The 25,851-nt window shown below is 39.2% G+C and overlaps 2 protein-coding genes and 1 non-coding gene across 8 annotated transcripts; 2 read left to right on the top strand and 1 right to left on the bottom strand.

Annotated features, from left to right (window-relative positions):
* Window positions 1–581: 581 nt before the first annotated feature.
* Window positions 582–3,190, top strand: LOC133028863 (uncharacterized). The gene is made up of 5 exons (XM_061095891.1): window positions 582–655; window positions 1,337–1,560; window positions 2,564–2,671; window positions 2,779–2,992; window positions 3,093–3,190. Exons 2-5 carry the CDS (start codon window positions 1,339–1,341, stop codon window positions 3,188–3,190), a joined length of 642 nt encoding a protein of 213 aa, XP_060951874.1. The 5' UTR covers window positions 582–655; window positions 1,337–1,338.
* On the top strand, window positions 3,120–24,572 carry serpine1 (serpin peptidase inhibitor, clade E (nexin, plasminogen activator inhibitor type 1), member 1). Of its 6 annotated transcripts, XM_061066288.1 has the most exons (17): window positions 3,120–3,253; window positions 3,354–4,004; window positions 4,186–4,287; window positions 6,499–6,544; window positions 7,932–7,957; window positions 8,240–8,389; window positions 11,090–11,249; window positions 17,506–17,595; window positions 19,033–19,157; window positions 21,009–21,247; window positions 21,475–21,699; window positions 21,815–22,009; window positions 22,115–22,313; window positions 22,622–22,722; window positions 23,106–23,192; window positions 23,860–23,943; window positions 24,036–24,572. In XM_061066288.1, exons 10-17 carry the CDS (start codon window positions 21,010–21,012, stop codon window positions 24,074–24,076), a joined length of 1,170 nt encoding a protein of 389 aa, XP_060922271.1. In that variant the 5' UTR covers window positions 3,120–3,253; window positions 3,354–4,004; window positions 4,186–4,287; window positions 6,499–6,544; window positions 7,932–7,957; window positions 8,240–8,389; window positions 11,090–11,249; window positions 17,506–17,595; window positions 19,033–19,157; window position 21,009; the 3' UTR covers window positions 24,077–24,572. The 6 variants fall into 6 exon arrangements, with proteins under 6 accessions (XP_060922271.1, XP_060922273.1, XP_060922272.1 ...); XM_061066290.1 differs by lacking the exon at window positions 17,506–17,595 and having other exon boundaries at window positions 19,044–19,157; XM_061066289.1 differs by lacking the exon at window positions 17,506–17,595 and having other exon boundaries at window positions 19,041–19,157.
* On the bottom strand, window positions 5,528–5,601 carry trnat-agu (transfer RNA threonine (anticodon AGU)). Its single transcript has one exon. It is a non-coding gene; the product is annotated as a tRNA-Thr (tRNA).
* Window positions 24,573–25,851: the final 1,279 nt, after the last annotated feature.

Below are 25,851 nucleotides of genomic sequence, written 5' to 3'. Positions count from 1 at the left end.
GCTAGAGAGGGAAATATTCCTTATTCCGTTGAATTTTAATTAAAAACCAAAAAGTGCATCTTAAGGACACAAGGTTAAACAATATACATACCAATTCAGTTACTTCAGCCTTTTTTAACAGATTCAATGGTGCTTTCATTCTCAAACATGAAATAAAAAAGTCCAACTACTAAGTTTCAAAAAGACTCAAATGATGAGGCTTTAGCTGAGAATACTCACACACTGCACTATTAAGGAGTGTGAATGCACTCCGATGCATAAAAAACTGAGCATAAAATGTTGACGAGTCATTTTTCAGGATGGTTATATTCAGTCTCATAAACTGTAGAGCGCATCAAACAAGCACTAAGTTGGTTCATGTGCTGACCAGGTCTCCTCCTTCAGCTCCTAACGATTCCTAACAAGTCCTAACAGGTCCTAACAAGTCCTAACAAGTCCTAACAATTTATCGACCAGGTCCGAACTGAAGTCCTAACACATCCCTCAAGTCCTACCCGCAGTCCTACTTGAGGATTGGGTGGCGGGTGTCACGTTACAGTCATGTGACCAGCGCGTCAACAATAGTCCCGCCCCGCCCCTTCTCTACCTGTCTTCGCAGAGAATCAATGGCAGTGACTTTTTGGGCGAAAAAGTAAAAAGAGAGAAAAAAAAAACAGTAAGTAAAATTATACTATGGGCGGCCATTACACAACTTTATCTCGCTGTTGCTGTCGTGTAATAATTGTGTCAGACGCTGAACTTTTTCCACCGTGAATATCAGCGCCGTGTAATCAGTTTACTAACGGCTCGATAAGATGTACGGCACTTTATTAGTCCGTCAATGGGGAGATTTACTGTATTACCGCGGCAACAGTAAAAAAATACATCAGCAAGTAATAAGTAACGTGCAATTCTTAAGTGTAAGGATACAGTATGAATGTATTAAACTAGACGTACACGTGTAAAGACAGGATAAACGTACAGTGTGAATGTATTAAACTAGACGTACACGTGTAAAGACAGGAGAAACGTAAAGTGTGAAAGTAATTAAACTAGACTTAAACGTGTAAAGACAGGACAAACGTACTGTATGAATGTATTAAACTAGACGTACACGTGTAAAGACAGGAGAAATGTACAGTGTGAAAGTAATTAAACTAGACTAGACGTGTAAAGACAGGACAAACGTACAGTGTGAAAGTAATTAAAGTAGACGTAAACGTGTAAAGAAGAACATATATGCAGTATGAGGATATTTAGAGTAAATGCCATTAGCCAAACAAATCTAAGTTACCCTTATGCATTTACTCAACCTGCTGTTTCATCTGATATTAATGCAGATGTTTCATATTTGCAGATATGACTAAGACGGGTAAACCAGACTCATACTGGGAAGCTATCATGTACCAGTATGCCCAGGGAAAGTTCCGGTTTTCCACAGGTAAGAAGCCGGGGGGTAAGAAATGGAAGGCTGTCATGCAGCTCATCAAGTCCTGTCCATTGATTCCTATCTTCAACCTACCAATCCGAGAGATAGACATCTTTGGGGGCCAAATTGCCTGCAAATGTGGATATCATAAGGTAAGCATTAATTATATATTCTCTTAAGATGTATTCACCATAAACCAATGTGTAGCTATATTTATAGCATGTAAACTGGATACTGTATTATCATCATAGCTCTGCTTGTATTGATTCACAATTGTGATTAATGAAATAAACTTATCTTCAGACAAAGGGAAAAACTAAACTCTTTCTTCACAGTCAGGTGCATCAGGGAGTCAGCAAAGAGAGACAGGGAGTGGCTCAAGGTCAGGAAGGCTGCCGATGGAGTCAGCTCACAGCATCCCAAGTGCAGCTGGTCAGCTGACAGACCTCACTACTCAAAGCATCCCAAGTGCAGGGAGTCAGCTAGCTCAGAGCACCTCAAGCTGTCAGATCCAAGAGCCGATACACTGCGCTCTTTGTAGCAAGGACATAATTGCTGAGTTTTTTTCTGAACATTTATCTGACTTTCACGCAGCGCAAACTTCACAATCGCTGGCAATGAAACACTTGGGTCACAGGCTCTCTTTAAGCAATGCTCAGTAATTTCAACCAAAAAAATAAAATAAAAATAGAAATAGTATAAAATAGAATAAAATTGAATATCAATAAAATAGAATATCAAAAATTTAAAATAGAAAATAAAATATATATATCTAAATATATATCTTTACAGATGAAGAGAAAATAAAACAACAATAGTTCAATTTGTGCAGCAGTGCAAATATTCAAATATGCTTATTACGGTGATGTGTTAGATCAGTTGGATCCTGCCCACAGGAGCAAGTTCTCTGCTGTTCTCACCATACAGCTTGCCCTGGACAGGAAGTTTGTTACCTTCCTCAAACCAAGAACTGTAGGGAACAGCTCCAGTTACCTGCAGCAAGCCCTGGAGGAAGTTCACAGTGAGGAGTGGGGAAGGCGCACATTTGAGTACCTGTCAGACTGTGAGCTTCACAAAAGGAGGAGTGTAATAATCAAACATGAGGCAGCAGTCTATGCGAAGCCACCAACCTATCGCTCCCTACCCTTTCCACAGTGGTTTGAGAGGGTCCATGCTAATGAAATCCTGGGTCATCTGGATGAGATGAAGGGTGTCATAACATCGATATACGGCAGGATCCTAAAGCTAAACTCCACAAAAAAGGTGCAGGCAAACCTCTGACAAATGATGGTCATGATTACACTTGATTATGTTGTCATGCAATTTAGTTTTTTTTCTCTTAATCCTAATTTTATTTCTGTATTTAATAGATCACAAAGAAGCTTGCTGGTGACATTGTGGACTCAGCTACGTGGATGACAAATGTCACCAACGAATGTGGGCAGGTGCTCAACTGTGTGCTCACCACTGGTGAGGGAGCTGGACTGGATGAGTTGTGCCAGGGTATCGTGAAGCGCGTAAAGGATGCTGGAGAGCCAGAGCCAGAGGTCATTTATGTTGACAGAGATTGCTGCAGTGGGACAGGTGTGTATTGTTCAAGTGTGAACAATGTGAACAAGAGGAGATTTACTCAGGCTGATCGATGGTCTTCTTAAGTCCATGTGGGAACTGACCGACACCACAGGCTTACGACTTATCAACCCTGAGAGCCTCCTGGAGTGGAACTCTACACCAAAGTCCGCTCTGGGTCACAAAAGGGAGACAAGGTCCTGGATGTCTTAAGATGTGGCAGGGGGTCCTCTTCTGTGGAAAGTTTTCATCGCCACCAGTGCACGTTTATCCCGGGTAAATAGAAGTTGTATATCTTTGGCATGACTCATACTCCTTACATGTCTTATATTATAATTTTGTTTTCTATAATCTCAAACATTTTGTATCTTTTAAGGCTGGAGGTCTAACGCAATGCACACTCAAATGCACATGCTTGAGGGTAGTTCCAGATGGAACATGAACCGAGCCCATGAAGCTGTGGGTATGAGTGGTGCATCACAAACAAGACTTTATAATATCCGCCTGATGTCCAACATAAATGACCTCAGCAACAAAGTCCTCTGCAATCCACTCTTGCCAGAATTCATTCCCCCTGGGAGACCCACTGGTAAGATACTCCAAGAGACCTCATTCTCCTTGCAATCACAACTTCACTACTACACATTCAACAAATTATCCTTTTGCTTTTTCCCCCATTCTAATGGAAATATGTCTAGTACTCTGAACTCAAAATGCTTATTTTTCTTTTTATGATGAATCTTTACGTGAGCGCATTGCTGTGGAATACTTGCTGGAGCAGTCTGACAGAGGAGACTTGCTGGATTCAGAACAGCATTGTGAACTTGGTAACATTCTACCTGACATTTTGGACGAAGTTCAGGAGGATGAGTACCTGGATGTCACAGTGAGTGACGCAGCGGACATCCTAACTCAGACCCCACCTGAAGCCCCCCAGTTTGCAGCAGAGCTGGACATTTCACCACCTCACAGTCCACCATTTCTCCACAGTGACCTTTCAAACACATCATCCTACACATCCCCTCAGGTAATTTGACAATGACATGATCATTTTAAATTCTGCAGGAAAAGTTATTGATTTACATATGCTATGAATTTGGTATTTTATTTATTGTCGCTATTTGTCTTTCTGTTGCATGCTTGTACACCAAGGAATTGTGTAAGCAGGCAATTTTCAAATGCAATTTTTCCCCATTACACATTTCTAGGAAATAAGTTCTGTTCGCATTGTCTCTCAAAGTCCTGACAGTCCAGCCAGAAGTGTACATAGTGAGGACAACTCCTCGAGTGGACCGAGCACTTCATCTCAAGTAATTTGACTAAACGCTTAGTGTGTCCAACACAATAAGATTTTATATGTATATAACCCTGACCCCTAGTGTTAGCTATACTGTATAACAGGTGCTCCAGTGCAAATATTTTCCATTAACTTTGACAAATAAATAGCTGAAATTTTTTTACAGTTGCCTTTTGTCAATTTGTGTGAAATATATAGATATAATTACTTGTCAGAGTGAGAGATTGAAGTCTGAATAGATTCTGTTCAGGAATTCAACCAGACGTCTTTACCTGGAAATGGCTAAACAATCCTACTTCTTGTGCTCAAGCATCTTCTGATTAAAACAACTTATACAGAGAGGGAGGGGTGTATCCAAAACCTGGTCCTATAAGTCAATGTAGGGGACACATATGCCCTCCGACGCATAAAAAAATCCCCTTCAAAATAAAAGCACAGGATTTTTTGTCTTTGTCATTTTTTTTTGCCGAGGCAAAGGCCTGTGTCTGACTGTGAGCGTGACGTCTCGTACTGTACTGAGCATAAAAGGTTGACGAGTCATTTTTCAGGATGGTTATATTCAGTCTCATAAACTCTGGAGCGCATCAAACAAGCACTAAGTTGGTTCATGTGCTGAGGTCCTGATAACTAGTGATGGGTGTTTATGAGATTTGGTAAGAGCAGTTCAGAGTGGAGGAGGAATAACGAAATGAATGATCTCACTGCGTGTGCCTCTGTGAGCGAATGACACACACACACACACACACACACACACACACACACACACACACACACACACACACACACACACACACACACACACACACACACACACACACACACACACACACACACACACACACAAGCACACACGCACCCGCACACACACACACACACACACACACACACACACACACGCACACACACACACACACACACACACACACACACACACAGGCCCCGGGGTGTCTGGGAGCACACTCACACATTTTGAAGATTCGCTAGGTATAGATTGCATCTGTCTGGGTTGTTCAGTTGACCAATCCTGCTCGAGGATGAGGTTGGGACCTCCTACCTCATTTACATACGGACACAGAAATACAGAAATAAATAAATGTGGAAATAAACAAGGAAGTAAATAAATAAATATGGCAATATATTTAAGACATTTCTGAGGAAGAATAAGAAAAGAAGAACTGTGAAGTGTCAGTGTAGAAACGTAAAAAGCTACATCGTGTGATAAAGTCAGAGAAAGTACATGTTGACATTTCAAAAGGCACCGCTGGGATTTGAACCCAGGATCTCCTGTTTACTAGACAGGCGCTTTAACCAACTAAGCCACGGCACCGTGTGGCTCACCACAGAAAATTTTGGGATTATATTTATTTGTAGATATGCTTCTATATACTGGTGATTATGGTAATAATTGTGAATTTCTGAACAGGTAGTGAGTTGACGAGCCCAATCTCGTCAGGCAGGGAGTCCCGGAGCCTTGGGTCTCTGTCTGGAACTGTTCCAATGTTACATAACTGAACCGGAAGTACATTGAAGAACAAAGAAGTATATTGAAGAACATAGAAGTACATTGAAGTATTAAAAGAATGAAACGTTTTTGGTAACAGGAACAGTCAACAGAAACAAATTACGATATGATACAGTCATCTTCAGTATGGCCAAAGAACGAATTGGCACAGAGGAGAGGAAAGACCCCAGTTGGCCATGTGGAAAACAGCCAAACAGGAGGAAGAGAGAGATCTTTCAGCTGAGAGGGAAATCAAGACTCTCAAAAAACAGTGATGATGACAAGAAAGATCATTGAATGGTATTTGCCGATACTACTAGCGATTGGCCCCAATTCATCCTGGGCAGTCGCACATGCAGTCTGCTTTGTCTGCAACATAACACTCTTTAACTATTGTCAAATATCAAAACAGTTAATGCAAAGACTCTTACATCGTAGAGAAATGCTTCATACTCTCTGTCTGTGGTTTTTCTCTAAGTGAAACAACTAAATAAAGCATTATTATATGATGTCGGTAAGCTTTGAAAACAGTAAAAAAAAAAAAGTACAAAGCAACATGTGGAATCAACTGCTGTACTTGCATACTCTGTGTGAAATTATTTAAAACCACATTCAAATACACAGTTGAATTCCTTCAGACCTTGAACACATACATTTATGAATTATAAGCCGGTTACTCTGCAAAAATGTCATGTTTTTATGTTTCTTGTGATTTATATGCAGAAAAGACATCACTGAAGGACACGTGGGGATTTGCAGAATGCAAATAGTGAGTCCATCTCTCACATCGAAACCAGTTCAGTCTGTAGATGAGGAGCTCATTTGGTCACACATGATGCCTTGTGTCACAGAGGCGTTGATTTCTGTGTTCAAAGTATTCGTGGTATTTTAACGCATAGGCCCCATCCTATCAAGAAGACTATTAATACAGTAGGAAGTTTCAGATACCAATGCCATTTCATGAAATGTATTATACCTTGAGTTCCATAATCGCGACACGCCCATTCTTACACAATCCAAACTAATGCCTGCAAGAACAAATAAATATTGTAAGAATTAAAAGATTTTCTCTGTTCTGTAAAACAAATGCACAGATGTGTCTGAGAGTGGCTGTCTGTACATCACACATGCAGACTGAAGTTATTGTTTTTACGAGGACCTTTAGTGACTACGATAGAAGTTGTTAAAATATAATAATTTTAGAACACGTGTCACAATAGAACACACACACACACATATACACCATGACCTGTTTTCTCCAGTGTGTAACTTTCAATCTCAATGAGTTACTTCCTGTTACGAATCATCCTAAACACCAGGCCACAGCTTCCTGCATTCCAACCACATACGGTCTCTATTAATGGAACACTCTCTGTTTGGAATGAACACTACGTGACCAGAGTCATGACCAGTACCATACATATGTAGCGGAAATATTTTGATCAAGGCTACTGAATCCTGGGCATTCCGAACATAGCGCTGTCATATAAGCATAATTCGACAGAATTGGTCCAAATCCTGTCCACGGCCTCTCACCAAAGCAGATTGACGCCAATGCTCCTCTTTACATGTGATGAAAAAAAAGGACAACCTTACGTAAAAACAATGTGACTCAGATTCACACCAAGCTATAAACTTTAAACATACATTAAAATCGCTTCACTACTTTCAGTCCAGTCTTGTTGTGACTTAATTGTGCAATGTACAGCCGCATAACATGTAATTATAAAGAAAGTAAAGTATAAACACAGATATAGAGCACTTTAATGTGCTTCTATACATAGCATCATCTACTTTATATGCGCAGTTACAATGTAGCCTAAGTTATCTGTGTAAAGAAAACTTTCTCCCCACATATTTACATACATACATACATATTACATATGTGCAGGGATTGATCCCCCTGCTGTAAAGGTGTGTGGATGAATCAGTTGATAGTTTGATCAACACCAGTCCAAGTAGCCCTAAGAGTTTGAGAGTCTCTTCACTCAGAGAATCAAGGTTACGGTATTCTCTAGCATTCCCTATCTTAGCTAGACTATCTCTTATATATTGCATATGTACGGGGTAATTTTTTGCAAATGCAGGATGATAGCAGGGACAGATTTCTGCTTCTTAACATACTTTTTCTTACATGTTTTCCATCTTCTTTTTAGTGTGCTGCTCATAGGAGGAGGGAATGGTAAGAAAGTCTGAAGCATGTGTGTCACGGAGGGGTGCTCCTCAACAAAAATGCTGCATGGGGAAAATGACTAATACTTTTAAAATAAAAGGACCTTTCTAACATTCAGTACACTCACTTTTTCCACAACACCCCGTGCAGTTGAATAAGGGTGGTATGGGCTGGGCTGTGTTAACATATACTCTATAACCAGAAGGATAATTAAACAGGAACTCTGCACCATTTATTACAAATAATCCCCTGTTTCACTTTCTGTTAATGTTGTAACTCTCACTTTACAAGAATTGGCAGTTTTCTTGAAGTCCAACTGTGAAGTGCATGGAAGAATGTGCTCAGGGTCAAGCCTTGACTTGTACTGAGAGCCCTGGAGAACAGAAGCTCCTCCAGTTCACAGGGGATGATGGGAAATGCAGCAGTGGAAACCTTATTGAGGTAGAAGGGGCATGTTTGTCATAATACTGTGAGTCATTAATCATTGTGTGTTGTGGCCTCACATATAAAGACAGAAACTGTGAGGAACTTGACTCAATTTTTAGTTCAGGTTCAATTGTAGCATAACCTGGATCCTGTTAGAACTTAAAATTATGGTGTATTATACAGCTCTCTTCTTCTTTCAGCCTATGGCTCTTCTTGTATGCTGATACCTCATGACAGAGCCAGAGAAATGCTCAACGAAAGCTTGACTTTTTACTTTAATACATCTCAAATAATTCCACGTTATTTTATTTTTTAATCCGCTCATAAATTTAAAACCAACACAATCAAATGAGCAAGCTCCAACTCCGCTATCCTAAATGACTGTATGTTACAATGACCCATACATAAAACAATCAATCTCGTGAAAAATAGACCCGTAGTGTTAGTTTTACAATTTGACTAAGTGAAAGGAGACAAATGTGGTCCCTGAGCGGCTAATCTGTAAATGCAAAGCCTTGTACTTCTATCTTTGTGAGTACCAGTTTTACTATTGGACCTTACAGAGTTAGGACATTTTAGGGAACTGAGGCCCTCACTTTCTGATACACCTTCAAAGGTCAGTTTAAGGGTTAAGACTTTGTTGTAGGATTCCGATTAGAGGTAGGTAGGTTAAGGTTGGGATAAGGCATTTAGTTTAGATGGTCGAGGTTAGGTGGTTAGGGTATGCATAATATCAATGAATGTTAAAGTTCAGGCCTATTCTGTGAGTATAATCAAGTAAGTTAAATTTAGTGTGGGTTATTTGGTTTCAGAAAAACGGACACCGGTGATCCGTTTGAATAGGTGCTATCACCATCTGGCTCTATTAAATCAAGTTTTCCATAGTTTGTGATTACAAGTTGACTGCATGCAGCACAGGACTGGCAGAAAGTAGCATTCAACAAATAACAAGCGTGTAGTGCCTGTTCCAATCTTGCTTGTTTGTCTGACCTGTGGTAATGCTGGTGAGCCTTTACAATTATTCCTTCTCATTAGTGAGTCGGATGTTATTCACAAAATGAACAGAATTTGCTTTATTAATGTACTGTACTACTGTGTGACTTTTATATAAGTTTTAATGATTTACTGAACTGATGAATTTTTTTCAGCTCTGTAAAGTCTGTAAAGCAACCAGCACAATCTTCAGACCGAAGTTCGCAACTTAGTTTTTAAATTTTATTATTATAAGCCTTGAGCATTACAGCTACTTTGATGAGAATTTGCTAAAGGGGAAGTGATTCTATATTGTTGTTGACTCAGTGTCTAAATCACACCAAAAGAGGTAGATATGATAACATTACACAATAGGAGAATTTCATATTATTATGTTGCTGTTATTTTTCGAGTAAAGCTGCACAGACCTGACTGGAAGAGTCTTACTTTCTCTAAACATGTTTATTTCATATACTACTCTCTGGTTACCATAGTGACACACTCTGGTTAAAACTGTCTTTTAAAGCCCAAAATGATCTGGCTAACCATTAAATCTCCCTATGTGATCTAGGCCTCAAGATGTTGTTATTAAGTGTGTAGGGTTGGTATGGTTTCAACCCACTGGGTCAAAGGGCACCAGACTCCACTCTGCCATCTTGAATCTATTTGTTTTGTCGTGTTATAAACGCAGATTTGTGTCTCTAACAAGAAACAGATGGACATCAGCTGATTGTTATCAAGGTTCGTAGAGATGAGGGTTGAAGACTATACACACTTACAAACACTGACTCAGGCCCTCATGGGTGGTGCTGAAGTGGTCAAAAGAGACAGTGAGTCACTCTCAGCTGCAGGTACAGGAAGAAAGGGTGGCGTAAGGATAAGAGGGAAGAAAGGCGAAGTGCAAATTATGTGAAAATACATTACTAAGCATTAATGTAGGGAAAAAGCAGTTGCATTAAGTACATTTCTTTGTAATTTGTTACAAAGAAATTTACACACACACACTGATGATTCCACTGACATACACACTTTGACTTGTTTCATGACTAGTGAGTTAGTGCAGATCTCATAACAAATATGAACTATATTACTAGTACTTCATACTAGCCCCATTGTGTTTTCTGATGCACATGGGTGAACTGTATCTGATAAATGCAGACCCCAATTGGGATATATCTATATAAATAAACTTGTCTGCTGCAGCTGTCGATGTCAGCACTGAAGTATGATGAAAGATCAAAGAGTCTACAGCAATGCTACTGGACACATTTTGAGATATGTGCAAAAACGAAAAATGCTTACTTGCTAACAATATATCATGCTTGATAGTCGTAATATGTTATGTTAGTTTTTTTTTACAAATGATCAGCTTACAACAGTACAGCTCAGGCTGAGAGGAATGTTGTGGGCTCTGCAGGTTGAGCTTCAGGGTTGGTTCTTAACCTTGAAAACTGCTGTTTGAAAAGAAAATTCTCAGCTTAATTTCAATTTAAATGACAAACAATGAGGTGTGACCTGGACCTTGATATTGTTATGTTCCTTGAATACTTGATAGAATTTAACTTACAAGCTCAGAAATAAAACTTTCTTCAACGTGGCTGTATTGCAGATCATCTAAAGAATATCAGAACAGAGCAGCTGAAATACTCCCAGGAAATCATTGTGCTTTTTCAAAGATAGAGAGAAAAGGAACAATAATATCAATCAATATGCAACTTATTTTAAGGTCATTCCATTTCTCAGGACCTTCACACTTCACAACATGTGTTGCTGTTTGATGAACACACCAGGACTACCAAGGAAACACTGGGTGGATCCAGGCTAGAGTTTGGCAAAGTCCAGACTGGTGCCCTGATGCTATCACTGCAGGGCTTATCTGGATTTTCATTTGTTAGAAGAGCAGGTATGTATTTACTGCACTCCAGACTCTATGTTTGTGTATTTTGATTTATTGTGGCTCAGCCGAACTGGTCAGGTTATGTAACCATGTAAGTCAATGCGTTTGATTAATTCAAGTGTATTCATGAATGCTGTCTGTATATTCAGTCTGGCTCACCAGGCCTCACCTGCTTACTCACTCTAACCACATACAGGTCACTACAGGCCATCCGCTTTAACTCCTACTTCAAAAACACTGAACTTTTCCAGCAAGGATTTGCCCAATGGCATGAAAAGATTATGTAACAGTTAATTTAGAGTTTTCTATTGTATGCTTTAAATGTGGCTCTTTCATTATTAGGTATAGCTATGTAATCTAAAGCAGTGGCTCCAAAACTGTGTGGCAGCTCAACTTCACAGTTGGTCTGACCACAAGAATATATACATTTAATAATGATACAAACAAATATATTAATAATTATTAGTTTCTCTATCCTTCTTGTAATAATGTTTTTATTACAGTTTGGGCAGAACTTCTTGAGCTATTATGGGATAAGAAAACACTAATATGGGTATTTTATAAACATAGGCAGACAGGCAGAGGGAGGGTGGAGATTCCTGGAAGCTGACTGTAGTGGGGATAGGCAGGCGGTGGTAATGCAAGCAACACCATCAAAGAAGTCCTCGGCACAGCAGAAACCACTCACTAATCACTGTATATTGTATTATATAGTGTGATCACCATTTTGTAGTTGTGTCTGAATGTTTAGTGAAGTTTTGTATACCCTTTAAAGTGCACTCATTGCTTTCCATAATACATAATGAAAATAAATGTAACTATGGGTAGATCAGCCCATCAACACGTTTATTTCTACATTTAAAGATTATCATTCAACATGTTTTTTTATATTAAAGTATTAAAACAAAGTAAAAAATAATAGCATATAATTAACTGTGGAATTTTCCCACAGGCCGATGTTGTTGTTGTTGTATGCTATAATCCGTCGACAATATAGTTCTCAATATAGAAGTCACTATATAGTGACTAGACGTTTGCATGAAACAATAATCTCTAGAGAAACTTGCAGTTTCCACAAAGCAGCTGAGAGAGTTTATTCCAACTTAACTGGTGAAAAAATCTGGCATAGAATGGCAGGAGGGTTTTTGTATGGCTGGGTTAATGTTCGCACACACAGACACACACATACACACTCATACACACACACACACACACACACACACACACACACACACACACACACACACACACACACACACACACACACACACACACACACACATATACAGTTTAACACACTGGGGAGGAGGGAATACAGGGAGAACACAGGAAAACACAGGAGGTACATCTTACTATGACACGTTACATTTCTTATAAATGAAAACTGCAAACATGGACATGCAATGTCATGTCCTATCAGTAAAACAGCACATGCCTTTTAGGATCGAAAACAGGAAGTGAATCAAGGGCCAAAAACAGTCACACTTTCCGACTCCCCAGCAGAGACGCGGAACGGTTATCTTATTTATCTGAACAGTGTTGGAAAAATTTGTCAGATTCAATGGAATTCACCAGTGGCCATTTCCCTCTGATGTCTTGATAAGGGTGGGTATCACATTATCCAGTTTTATATAATCCTTCTCTAATTTAGTATCCAGTACAAAAAGTGATCTGCAGTCTGTCATTAGAGGAGATAAGGATTAAAATACATCCCTTCTACTGAGAAACAGTTCAGGATCAAGTTTGTGTTGAGGCATTTTTTACCATCCTCACACATTACTGTATATGCCACTATATATTATGTACAGTTTATATTATCTCTATAGAAATGGTGCCTGTCTGAATTCCATGGATACTCCCTTCTCTCTCTAAGCAGTACCCATGGTCAGTTTATAGATAAAGGGCCAACCAACAGTGCAGTGTAGTGTCTGAGGGACTTTCATATCTAAATCAGATGCTTCAGACAGAGAGACACCAACTTCAACTCTCACCGACTTGAACTCTTTTGTTTATTTCACCAAAGGCAAGACGTAAGGACACAATGTGATTTAGGAATGCATGTTTAAGGCTCAACTATCCAATATGATGCGAAAACCTACATGTAACATAGAGAGTGACAGCAATTCTAGCCATTCATGGATGTGCTTTTAGAATAGGTGACACAAATAGAGGGAGATATATGGGGATGCTGTGGGAGACATCTTCAGAATTGGGGGTGACAATTGCTCATGTTACTCTGTCGAAGTTTGTATATTGTTTCACCTTCTTGTCTCCTTGATGCATTAAGTCTACATTTAAACATTCTGCATAAGACATCAGCTGCTGCCTGACTTATCCTTTCACCAGCTTCCAGAAAACGTCCATAACAGTTAGCAGCCAAGTGAGCTAGACTATCATACTCACCATGAAGAATGTTGCTCTATAAAGAAAAAAAGGAAGTGGGGGGTCTGATGGTGGTCATCTGACTGGTTAATGTATTATCTCACACGATAAGAATTTGACAAAGGAACACACCGTTTCTTGATAAGCAACTGAATAATTTCATGATCCAGACAGACCTGCGAAGCATTATTCATTCTTTTGTGTAAATTTCCACAACCCGGTGTGTGGAAAGATTTTCCCAACAGTTTTATTCATTACAATTTCGAAATATAATTTACGTTATTCGTTTCGTTCATAATGAACATGCAAGATACAGAAAGCAAATCTATAAAGTGTTTTCTGCAAAAAAATGCTATTATTAATTCACAACATACAACATATTATCACAAGGCCCCTTATATAGGAAGGTGGAGATATTACAATATACTAGAAGGAAACCGGAAGAATCAATGATTAAATACAAAGTGAAGAGATACTTTTAAATAAGAAGAAACCTCCAATAATACTTTTGTTAGATGATGGGGGAAACACTTCACATGATTAGGTAACTATTTACAAGTCAAATATACATTTTTTTACAATATCACAAAATATGTTTGAAAGTGAACTGAGTAAACGCCAAAGTAAGAAAGTTACAACCTACTTTAGAATATGATGAAGACAAAAAATGCAACAGACCAAGACAGAACCAAAGTAGGCCGAGGCCAGTGAATAGAGCAGCAGCCGAACATGCTGCGTCACTGCAACAAACCAAAAAGGGAAGTCCTACAAAGTCACAGTATAGAATTAGAACCATCTTAAGAATAATCCTACTTACCACTGTTTTAGTGCTCCGTACCACACATGCACACCTCTTCTATAGACCTTAATGTCAAACACTGATGTCTGAAGGACTGAAGCAGTGAGGCTCCTTGCTGGTTTCCCCACCTGAACTATTGTGGACAGTGAGCAAACACTTGCAGAGAATATGGTGTATAGTTTGGCATTGGGACTGTGGTGAGTGTCTGTTAGTCACATTCATAAGGACCTGGCCAAGATGCAAGGTGAGCCAGAGAAATGTTTCACAACCTGGGAAACCAACAATTCTCGGTAATGGTTTATAACTAATTAATAAAATAATAAATTGTATCTAGTTGCACATTTACATGTAGAAAGCCTATATTTAAATGTAGGCTTTCTACATGTAAATGTACAAAATGCTTATTTTACAAAGCTTTATTTGAATGTGGTATTGAGGTTAACTGGAGCAATTTAAAACATGGGGTTTACATGACAAATTATTTATCAATATATTAAGATGACGTTAAAACCTAGTGTATTGCAAGCCTGGACTGTTTATTGACATGTAAAATTGAATAGTTTGTTCCTTTATTCGAGCAGACATGAGGTTTGCATTTTGGTCATTATAAATGATCTCTCATCTGTCTCACCATCACATGTTAACTCGCCATAACACCAGCAGTTTCTGTTCACTGTCTTTTCCATGCAGTTCTCATCAGGACGGAAGAACTAGCCAAACAGCTGACACCAGAGTTCAGAGTATCAAAGTGGCCACCAAAGACCATACGTATTCTATGATTATAACGTTTTTGATAAAGCATGCAGCCAAAACTAGGAAAGCTTCTGTGTGTGATGTTGTGTGCGGTGTCTTGGCAACAGATGAGTCCCCTGTTTCTGTAACCCCTCAAAGAAATCAGTGGGTGGTACAACCGAATTTCCATTCACAGCTGGATATGGAATGTACCAAATCCTCACGGAGGGTAAGATACATGTGTATATTTTGGAAAGTTTAACAACAAACACTTGTTGTCAGTCATAACACACAGTTACGTAATGCCCAGGAAAAACATGTTGGCGAAACAAAAAGTTGCTTTACTATGTTAGTTCATGCTCTCACATCTCTGAGTAAGTTTTGACATCTGAAGGTTCTTAAGCGTGACAGTAACTGTATGTATAATTTAACAAGGTAATTTCAGTGCAACAACACTTAAACATAGCTAGTAAAACAGAACTAAAGCATTGGAGTTGCAGAAAGTACAAAGTATATGACAGTGTAAATGGGCCAATAAATGTTTCTCAGAGACACAATTGGCATAAAGAACATTGAAACACTGAAGACAATGACATGGTAAATGGTCTGTATTTATAAAGCACTTTTTTAGTCTTGATGACCACTCAAAGTGCTTTACAGTACTGTTACAGACATCAGAGCAGACCAATCCTAAGACTTGTCATCTCAATGTTAACCTGGGTTGTAGTAAACACAGCATAAAGCAATAAAGCAATGTTTCATGTAAATTTTCATATTATATACAAGCAAATCTATTCACATGAGATGAGCTCCCCTTATTCGGAATTAAATATCTGGAGTGAAAGTAATAAACACTGTATAAATAACAACACATTATTTTGCCTGTGTGAAAATAAATATGTCCTGGGCGACATTGAAGGACCATGTACTCAGCTAGTGTCCTCTGAGCTGCAGTAGTTACATAATGAACCAAAGTATTTCACATGCATTGATTTTTTTTGTGGTCACTGCAACAGTATTAACACTGAACACCACATAATGATTTTCAATATTTGTATTATTATAAATAGTATTATCACTATTATTTAGTAAATTCTTACTATAAAGTTGAATTGATGAGGGTTTGGAATTATTTACACCACCGTTCAAAGGTTTGGGGTCACCCAGACAATTTCGTGTTTTCCATGAAAACTCACACTTTTATTTATAAAAACGAATAGAAATATAGTCAAGACATTGACAAGGTTAGAAATAATGATTTTTATTTATAGTATTAATTTTGTTCTTCAAACCTTGCTTTCGTCAAAGAATGCTCCATTTGCAGCAATTACAGCATTGCAGAGCTTTGGCATTCTAGCTGTTCATTTGTTGAGGTAATCTGTAGAAATTTCCCACCCACGCTTCCTGAAGCACCTCCCAGAAGTTGGATTGGCTTGATGGGCACTTCTTGCGTACAATACGGTCAAGCTGCTCCCAGAACAGCTCAATGGGGTTGAGATCTGGTGACTGCGCTGGCCACTCCATTGCAGACAGCATACCAGCTGCCTGCTTCTTCCCTACATTATTCTTGTATAATCTGGAAGTGTGCTTTGGGTCCATTGTCCTGTTGGAGGAGGAAATTGGCTCCAATCAAGCGCTGTCGACAGGGTATGGCATGGCGTTGCAAAATGGAGTGATAGCCTTCCTTATTTAAAATCCCTTTTACCTTGTACAAATCTCCCACTTCACCAGCACCAAAGCAGCCCCAGACCATCACGTTACCTCCACCATGCTTGACAGATGGCGTCAGGCACTCTTCCAGAATCTTTTCACCTGTTCTGCGTCTCACAAATGTTCTTCTGTGTGATCCAAACACCTCAAACTTGGATTTGTCTGTCCATAACACTTTTTTCCAATCTTCCTCTGTCCAATGTCTGTGTTCTTTTGCCCATATCAATCTTTTCTTTTTATTGGCCAGTCTCATATATGGCTTTTTCTTTGCCACTCTGCCTAGAAGGCCAGCATCCCGGAGTCGCCTCTTCACTGTAGACGTTGACACTGGCGTTTTGCGGTTACCATTTAAAGAAGCTGCCAGTTGAGGACCTGTGAGGCGTCTATTTCTCAAACTAGAGACTCTAATGCAAACACAATGTACCATTAGAACACTGAAGTGATAGTTGCTGGAAATAGGCCTCTATACACCTATGTAGATATTTCATTAAAAACCAGATGTTTCCACCTAGAATAGTCATTTACCACATTAACAATGTATAGAGTGTGTTTCTGATTAATTTAATGTAATCTTTTTTTGAAAAAGAAGAAAATTTCTAATACTTATTTCTTAACTTCTAACGAAATGGTTCTCATTAGGACTCCTGAGGGACTGTCAGAAGCCTCAATCCAGATAGACTTGGAAAAAGTGGGTTGATACCCATTCTCTAACAGTCTAACAGATGCTTGGTGAGTAGTGAGATAAGGAATGTTGGAAGCTACAACCATATTTGGTGTTTCAATGTGTCAATGCCCAAAGTGAGAGTATGAAAAATTCTGAGCCAATAATAAAGTAAGCGAGTGTAAACTTGCAATTAGCTCCAGGAATGACCACATGTAGTGCACAGTAAATTCAAACATTGCATTGAAAATGTATGTTAACTGAAAGAGTCGCATTTTATCCACTTGTTGCTGTAAATATTGTTTATTTTAACATAGGCCCAAGTGAAGTTCAAATTTGATTTTGGCCTTGTTTGGAGATTGAAAGGAAAGTCAAAGAGATCATCCCAGTCACAAATACTCATCATCTGGAAATTCCCATGGAAAATGTAATGACTCAAAATCATATTCCCTATAGATGAAATTAAAACAGCTAAAATACAACAACATCACATTACGCTGGGTCTCCTGGTCTCTTTTAACAACTGGATTACTATCAATCAGCCGTGATGGCTGACCTGATGCCTGAATGTTGTGGTTGAGCCCAGGATGTCTTGATACAGTTCTACACTAGATAATATCCACTGGGTCCATGGCACAGCAACCACGCCTAAACAGGCTGAGAGGAGAAGCTACAAGTAGCCTTTGCCCTAAAGCATAATTTTGTTGATGGTCTTCATAAGCAGATGGAGTTTGCTTAGTTGGCTTACAATGGAGGGATTTTATTTGACATTTTTTGAGCTGTGTAAGTACTTTTCCTCTGTGTTGATTTAATAGACAGCTTTTTTGTCCTGCCCAACAGCACAAATTAGTGCCGGGAACTTGCCATATTTTCACTATCAATATTAAATGCTTTGGTTTCACAGTACCTCTTCACATGTTGGCTACTAGTTAAAAATTTTAGGCAAACCCCATAAGGTCATGCGCTGTTAAACCCAGAGTCTGTGGTTATACCAAGGGTCACAGTTCATGTTGGAGTTTATTTTAAGATCACAAAACACTTTCATTCGTGACTAAATGACACACCGTAAAAATATTAGACCCGTTTAGCCCAAAGCCCTGTGGATCTTTACTCGGGGGGAAACACACAGGATGACGGTGCAGGACCGGAATGACAGCCAGCCGATGACAACGTGCTACATTTATCACAGTCCCAAACCCTGAGGGATCAATGAAAAACAAAAAAAAACAAAAAAACATGCCAGAGTGATGTGTGTGTCGGAATGAGACAGGAAAACAGTTAAATGACTTTCCATATGCTTTGTCATGCGTTGGATAAAAGAGACAGACTGACTGGGAGGAGAGTGAGAGGGAGTGTTTTGTGTGTGAATGTGTGTGTGTGTGAAAAAGGAAGTTTGTCCAGACAGTGTCAGATGACATCACTGTCTGTAATACTGTGTGCGTAGGTGGGGGTGGGGTTTCCAGCCCTGCAGCTCTACATTATATAAAGACATTAACTTCATTCAGTCTTTCAGCAGCAGCAGCAGCAGCAGCAGCAGCAGCAGCAGCAGCAGCAACAGCAGCACAGACGGAGACTAAAGCTGAAACAACAGAGACGTGCCGCAGTACCTCTGACACAGTCCAACCACAAGGTAAGAATGATCACTAGACTAAACATCTAGAGACATTAACATTAAATGCTGGCAGAGTGTTTTAATTATTTGGTGTATTAACAGAATCATGCAAAACCACAGGAAATAATCACGTCAGTCTTCCATTTGGAGCAATAAGGTCAAAACTGTTACTCTCTGTTACAGCAATATGTCTAATGACAGTTGTAAACCTTAAGCGGCATAAGCAGTAGATTTTTGATTTGTAAATAACAGTATTAAAACAGTGTGCCAAATATAAACTGGTAACAAATATGATTACTTTGGTCAGGTGGGAACCAGGTCTCCCTGTTTTATGAAAATGTTCCCCAGATTCCCCAAAAGTGGATAGGACCTCAGTTTCCTCAGTGATTATTGTAAATCTGTTATTTCTACCAGCGGGGCATACTGTTTATTATACAGCTTTTTATTTATTTCATTTTACACTAGATTTAATGCCAACAGTGGTCGACAGTATATTATAGTACATTAAGTCAGTTTTTAAATATTATAGTTTATAGTTACTTAAACCATTTAGATTGTATATAAAAACATGTGATCTTATCTGATTTACAACAGAAGACAAATATGTGTTCAAAATGAAACATAAAGTTTAGGAAGTGTGGCACCACAGGGGAAATAACTGATGGAGTGAACACATATTTGAATTTGTTAATCCTGCCAAGAGTGTTTTTATAGTTCCAGTGTGTGTAATGTGAGGTTGCGTGACCAAAACACACTGTTTAAATGTTTGAGTGGTGCATTAACTCGTATGCCTCTTATTAACTTAAAGACTGGACACATGTAATGTCAAAATACTTCTGCTGTAAAAATCAAGCGGGGGGAAAGTTTCAGGAATTAGGGGTGCTACCAAATCTGACCCCTCATTTCATGCAAAAGTACAAGGTGACTTATCTTAGACTGATGCACCCGTGGGAAATCCAACTAGCTGACTGTGAATCTATGTTTGTTCAAAGGTCAGAGCATGTACTTATGCAAATAGAGGCTGGGTCAGGATGTTCCTCCGGTTCCATGATGCTAGTGCTCTCCGTCTCGTTTACTGGATGCTATTGATGTTAGCAGTGGAAAACCAATGTAACTCTTGTTATTGATGTTATTTTTCCGCTCCGGTCCCACAAACTACACACACTGCAATACAATATAACTTCACTGAATATTTACATGCCTTAAATTTGTTCAAAGGAGCAGATCTTGTAGTTCAAGCTTAACAATGAAAACATATCTTAGACAATGGAGTGAAGGGTTTGAATATGACGACCATAACACAAAAAAGTTTATGACATACAGTCACTGATGTGTAATCATTTCCTGTGTTACTACATCCGTGACCACTAAATCCCGAAACTGTGCAGTTTTCTGGAAGCTAAAAACATTCACACACTTCTGACGTTTTATTGAAAACATCTGAGAGCTGGTTCAAACTTCTTTGCAGTGTTGCACAACCCCATACACTCACTCCCTCTCCCTAATAAGAAACAGGAACAATGACAGAATTGTGGGATCCAGTGTTTGCACACAGACTCTCTTTTGTTTGAGATGGGGAGTTTGTTTATCTCCTATGAATACAAAGGGCAACATTTTGTCCTGAGTGTCTGCTATACCTCTAGGGTAAAGGCCACTATTTACACTCACATGATTGATGCATTTTGCAAATATGTGTGGAGAGGAGTCAGAGCGAGTCTTACCGGCCCAGTGACGTGTGCAATTTGTTTGAGATACAGATGTTTACTTTCACTTTTAGGTGATAAAATCAAGTGTGCCTGCTGTAAACGGAAGGTGAATTCAAACCAACCCCACTTAAACACTTACCCTTTCTCTTTCTTTCTTTCCCAGGATGTTTTGTGCCTACATTTTCCTGTTGCTGACCCTGAGCAGAGTAGGGCTGGGCTCTCTGCAGGATAAGCAGACTGACTTTGGCCTGAAGGTCTTCTTCCAGCTGAGCCAGGGCTTTGTGGACAAGAATGTGGCCTTCTCCCCATATGGAGCAGCCTCCGTCCTGTCCATTGCTCAGCTCGGTGCTGCCGGCAGCACCCGCAAGGCCCTGACGACTGCTATGGGTTATTCTTTGCAAGGTTAGAGAATGAAGCTGAAATAAATTGATTTACTCATATACTATGCTAAAGAAAAGTCAGAAGGTTTATGAATACTTAAGAATTCCAGCCTCCAACGCATGCTACACATGTTTACAGATGTGTGAGGGATTACTTAACAAATGGACAACTATCTGTGATTTGGGCAGTTACACTGGTGTATTATTGGTGTCAGCATAAAACAAACACTTATCTCCCCTGTCTTGCAGAGCGAGGGACGTCCCGGCAGCAGCGTCTCTTGCAGCGGGATCTTTCTAGTGAGGAAGGGGTGGAGATAGCCAGCGGTGTGATGGTGGAGAGGAAGATGAGTTTGGAGAAGGGATTCAGACGGGCCCTGGCCAAGGCCTTCCAGACCCACCCTCACCAGGTGGACTTTACTAAGCCAGACCAGGCAGTCACCATCATCAACTCATGGGTGTCAGACCACACAGCAGGTACCCACGCCACCCAGCCAACAGCTAACTTCTGCATCCACTTTGTCCCAAGGGGGTTACTGTCTTTTCTTCCATCTCCTGTGACTTATATTGTATCTGTGCCTTCACTCTCTAGGGTCCATCCCTGAGTTCTTGGCATCTGGATCTCTAAGTGACGAGACCCGCCTGGTCCTCCTTAATGCTCTCCACTTCCAGGGCCTCTGGAAAGTTCCCTTTGACCCCACACTGACACAGGAGAGGATGTTCCACTGCGCAAATGGCAGTAGTGTGCCAGTGCACATGATGAGACTCACAAACTATTACAATTATGGTAGCCTGTCACTTTGCACGCATTCCTCTCAGTTGGACACATTGTTCCAAATTTGACAGATCTGTGTGCTAATTAGAGAATACTCCTTCTCCCTTTAACCAACAGGCGAATTCGTAACTCCTGATGGGGTGGACTATGATGTCATTGAAGTGCCATATGAGGGTGACTCTCTGAGCATGCTGCTAGTGTCACCCTTTGAGCCTGAAGTTCAACTGAACATGCTCAGTGCAGATCTGAGCAGCAAGAGGATTCAGCAGTGGAGGGCAGAACTGAGGAAAGTCAAGAGGCAGCTGGCCATGCCCAGGTGAGTTTATCTCACCACGTAGTAGTTTTACACAGAATGAAAACACAATTGTATTTACACTTGTTTTAAATCACAATCATAATGTCTCCCTGACCACCTCTGGAAGGGGTTTTGCCGACCAGACCACAATCTGTCCTCAAATATGTAGGGTGCATTGAGGACACCTTTACTATCATGTGGTCATGCTCTGTTATAATTGAATCACCCAAAACACATTTAATTTTAGCTGTATAAGGGTTTATAATTCTTATGCAGTTTAAAGGCTTTAGCAACAAAGACAAACGCTGATGACATATGTGTTTTTGCAGGTTCACACTGAACACAGAGGTGAACTTGAGGACTACTCTGCTTAACATGGGTCTGGGAGACATGTTCAACCTGGCTAGTGCTGACTTCACACGCATCACCAGTAAGTTCATTAAGTTTGGCAGTTCATTTTGTGACACTTCATGCTAAGGTACTCTTATTCCCCATGAACTAGTTTGTAATCACAACCAGTGAATTCGTGCAAGCAAGACCTCACTTTACAATGAAGACCATATTCTGAGGTGGAAAGATTTAATTATGCCTAATTTGGATGTTTTCAACACTTTGTTGTGTTATTCACACATAATGACTATTCTTGTGGTTTTACTACCTTATTTTTTAAATTAAATTTTGTATCAGTTGTATCTGGGGTTTCCTGTTCTAATCTCTGTAGTTCTGCTTTTTTATACCTTCTAGTTCCCTTACTGCATGACCATGTTAGAAATTAGTAGAAAACTAAGTTGTGCTTGCGTGTCTGTCCTGCAGCAGATGAAAGGCTGTGTGTGTCGAAGGTCCTCCAGAGAGTAAAGATCGAGGTGAATGAGCGAGGAACCAAGGGAGCAGCAGCAACAGGTAGGTTGCACACACTCACACATGCATACACGCACATGGATTGGATATTTTCTCTTATTTATTAGAACTAATAGTCTTACTTCTGAAACATGTTGTTATGTATCTGATTGTAGAATTTTTTTTAATCATGTAAACGAAAGTTGAAAAGTAACAATATCAAAAACGCTTTAACACTGATGAACACTGTCAAGCTTGTCTGCCTCCATAATGTAAGTCAGTAGGGGATTTAATTTATCTTGGTGGAAGAATGAATGATGACTAACTGGCACAAATGTCAATTACAATTATTTTATTTATTTATTTATTTTTTATATATATATTGTTATATTATTCACTATATACTTGAAACAAAAATTGTCTTGACGCAGTAAAGATATCTAATCTGGTGGTATTATTGATTTCTCATAGAGAAAGTACTGCACATAAATGCACTGTAAATGAAAAACTGTACTGTAAAGTGTTTTAAGTGGAACCCAGTATTTTTCAGGACTAGAAAAACGATATATATAAAAACAGACCATTTACCATTTCCTATATATATCCTATACCTTAACTTTTAATGAGAAAACAACCAACAGATATGAGGCATGCAAGGCAAACATGAGGACAGGCAACAATGACGGGAGCCCAAAGCTAATGTTGTCTTCTCGCTTCCTCCCTCTCTTAGCGGCTATCATGTTTTCTCGTATGGCAGTGGAGGAGATAACTTTGGACCGACCCTTCCTCTTCCTCATCCAGCACAAACCCACAGGTAACACTCCCTGTCATAATTAAACTTTAAATCTCATTGAACTGTACAAGTCAGCTGAGTGGTGTCCAACTGTCACTGTTTCCTGTGTTCAGGTACGGTTCTGTTCATGGGTCAGTTCAACGAGCCTCAGTAGCAATAACACTCCGAAGACCTGCCTATATGTCTGCCTACCCGCTAGATGTTGACCACACAGAACCACCAGGATTCATGTGACCGCTCATGACTGTAGACTAATTCATGAAAGGTTTGATTTTGAAGTGCTAAATTCAAGAACACTGGGACAAAGAGATTTGACATGAAAGATGTTGGAAACAGGACTGACTGAGATATTCTTTGAAAAGACTTGATATGGTTGCTGTTTATTTATTTCTCTGAATGTTTGTGGTTCACAGATGAAGGAAAGTAAACTAATGAGGTAGCTTACTGTTGTTTAACACAACACACACTGATGCACTTCACATAGGGCTATGTTGCTGCAGACAGACTGATGGCTGTATTATTAATAAAACAGATGTATTTTTTATCTATTTTTGCAATGTTGATTTTATTGTGTTGTTTGCCTCGTATTGTTACGTTTCATTTATATTTTTGCAGTACTCGTATTTATTAAAATTCTATGTTTTTACAAAGTTGCCGCGTCTGTGGTCCTTGTGGCGTTCAGGAGATCTGTGGATGGTCAACACTGACCTCTTGTGTCTACTCTAAATACAAAAAAGTTCCCCAATTTCAAACTGTGACGTAGTCTCAATGTGGCCACGATACATTATCACAATTACAAAAAAAAAATTTTCCAAACAGACCATCACGGTGCCATGAAAAAACATCAGAAAAATGAATTGACACTCGCAGTCAATTTGAATGTCTTATTGGGTCCATACTATAGAAAGATTATAAATGGTGTCCTGTGTTGGTTTTGTGACAATATAATTCAGTGTAATGAGTGAACTCCTTAAAATATATTCAAAGTTAACAAATTCAAATTATATATTTGTATTAAGGTATAATTGTATGGTATGATTTATATAAAAACATTTAAATGAAGAATTGATCACTCAGTTTAGAAATGCAACTTCAGCCAGTGTCATCTTTAAGTACGTTATGTGAATAAAGTCTACATGAGGCAATGCCACTATGTATTGTTTGTCACAAGAATGTATTTACCATCTTGAGGTTTGTACTACGAAGCAGGATCTGTGGTTAAGTAGTTTCTGGTTGAACTCTAGGTTTTGTCAGGGTTATTAAAGTGGCACACTTCTTTATCATGGTTACTCTAACCTGTTTTAAAGTGGATTAAGTTTGAGCTGAGCCATCAAAAACTATCATCAGCCCAACTATTGACCGATCAGATCCCAGGAAAGGTTTACAGTGCAGTGAGGATTAATATAAAACAGCAGATGTTGTATAGATGAATGGAATAGTTTTACAGTTCAGACTATCCATGTATGTACCTTTTTTAAAACTTCTGAAGAACAGAGTTAGAGTTTATCCCACAGAATGAATACATCACAAAATAAAATAAAACAGCAGACATATCTTTTATTTTAAAAATGATCCACACATTGGGCCCACACAGTGAATATTGTCCTTGATTAACATTCAGTCAGAGCCTTTCTGACTTTCAAAAAATTTGCATCACATGTTTATAATAATTTATCATCAGACAAAAGAGCAAAATACTCACGCAGTAATGAGCTGTGTTTACATTTGGATGTCACTTTTTTTTGTCACTATAACTGAATTTACATGCAGTTATCAGCATTCTTCTCCCATCAATGTCTTGCCAGATACCTTGTTTTTGAGTGGACCTTCCCTAATGACAGGGAGGATTAAAGACTCACATGGACAGAGGAGCACAATTTTTCTTCTGTTACATTTAACAGAAGACTCAATAGGTCCTTAGTCTGTCTA

This window comes from Limanda limanda, chromosome 22 (assembly GCF_963576545.1).
Source record: "Limanda limanda chromosome 22, fLimLim1.1, whole genome shotgun sequence".
Lineage (NCBI taxonomy): Eukaryota > Metazoa > Chordata > Actinopteri > Pleuronectiformes > Pleuronectidae > Limanda > Limanda limanda.
This window is presented reverse-complemented; position numbering and strand designations above follow the sequence as displayed.

Bases quoted from the DNA above. Each gene is read 5' to 3' on its own strand.
- LOC133028863 (XM_061095891.1), top strand. From the start codon at position 1,339: ATGACTAAGACGGGTAAACCAGACTCATACTGGGAAGCTATCATGTAC. The intron at 1,561-2,563 runs GTAAGCATTAAT...CCCTTTCCACAG, and splicing joins GCAAATGTGGATATCATAAG to TGGTTTGAGAGGGTCCATGC. The intron at 2,993-3,092 runs GTGTGTATTGTT...CCGACACCACAG, and splicing joins AGATTGCTGCAGTGGGACAG to GCTTACGACTTATCAACCCT.
- serpine1 (XM_061066291.1), top strand. From the start codon at position 21,010: ATGTTTTGTGCCTACATTTTCCTGTTGCTGACCCTGAGCAGAGTAGGG. The intron at 21,248-21,474 runs GTTAGAGAATGA...CCTGTCTTGCAG, and splicing joins TATGGGTTATTCTTTGCAAG to AGCGAGGGACGTCCCGGCAG. The intron at 23,944-24,035 runs GTAACACTCCCT...TCCTGTGTTCAG, and splicing joins CATCCAGCACAAACCCACAG to GTACGGTTCTGTTCATGGGT.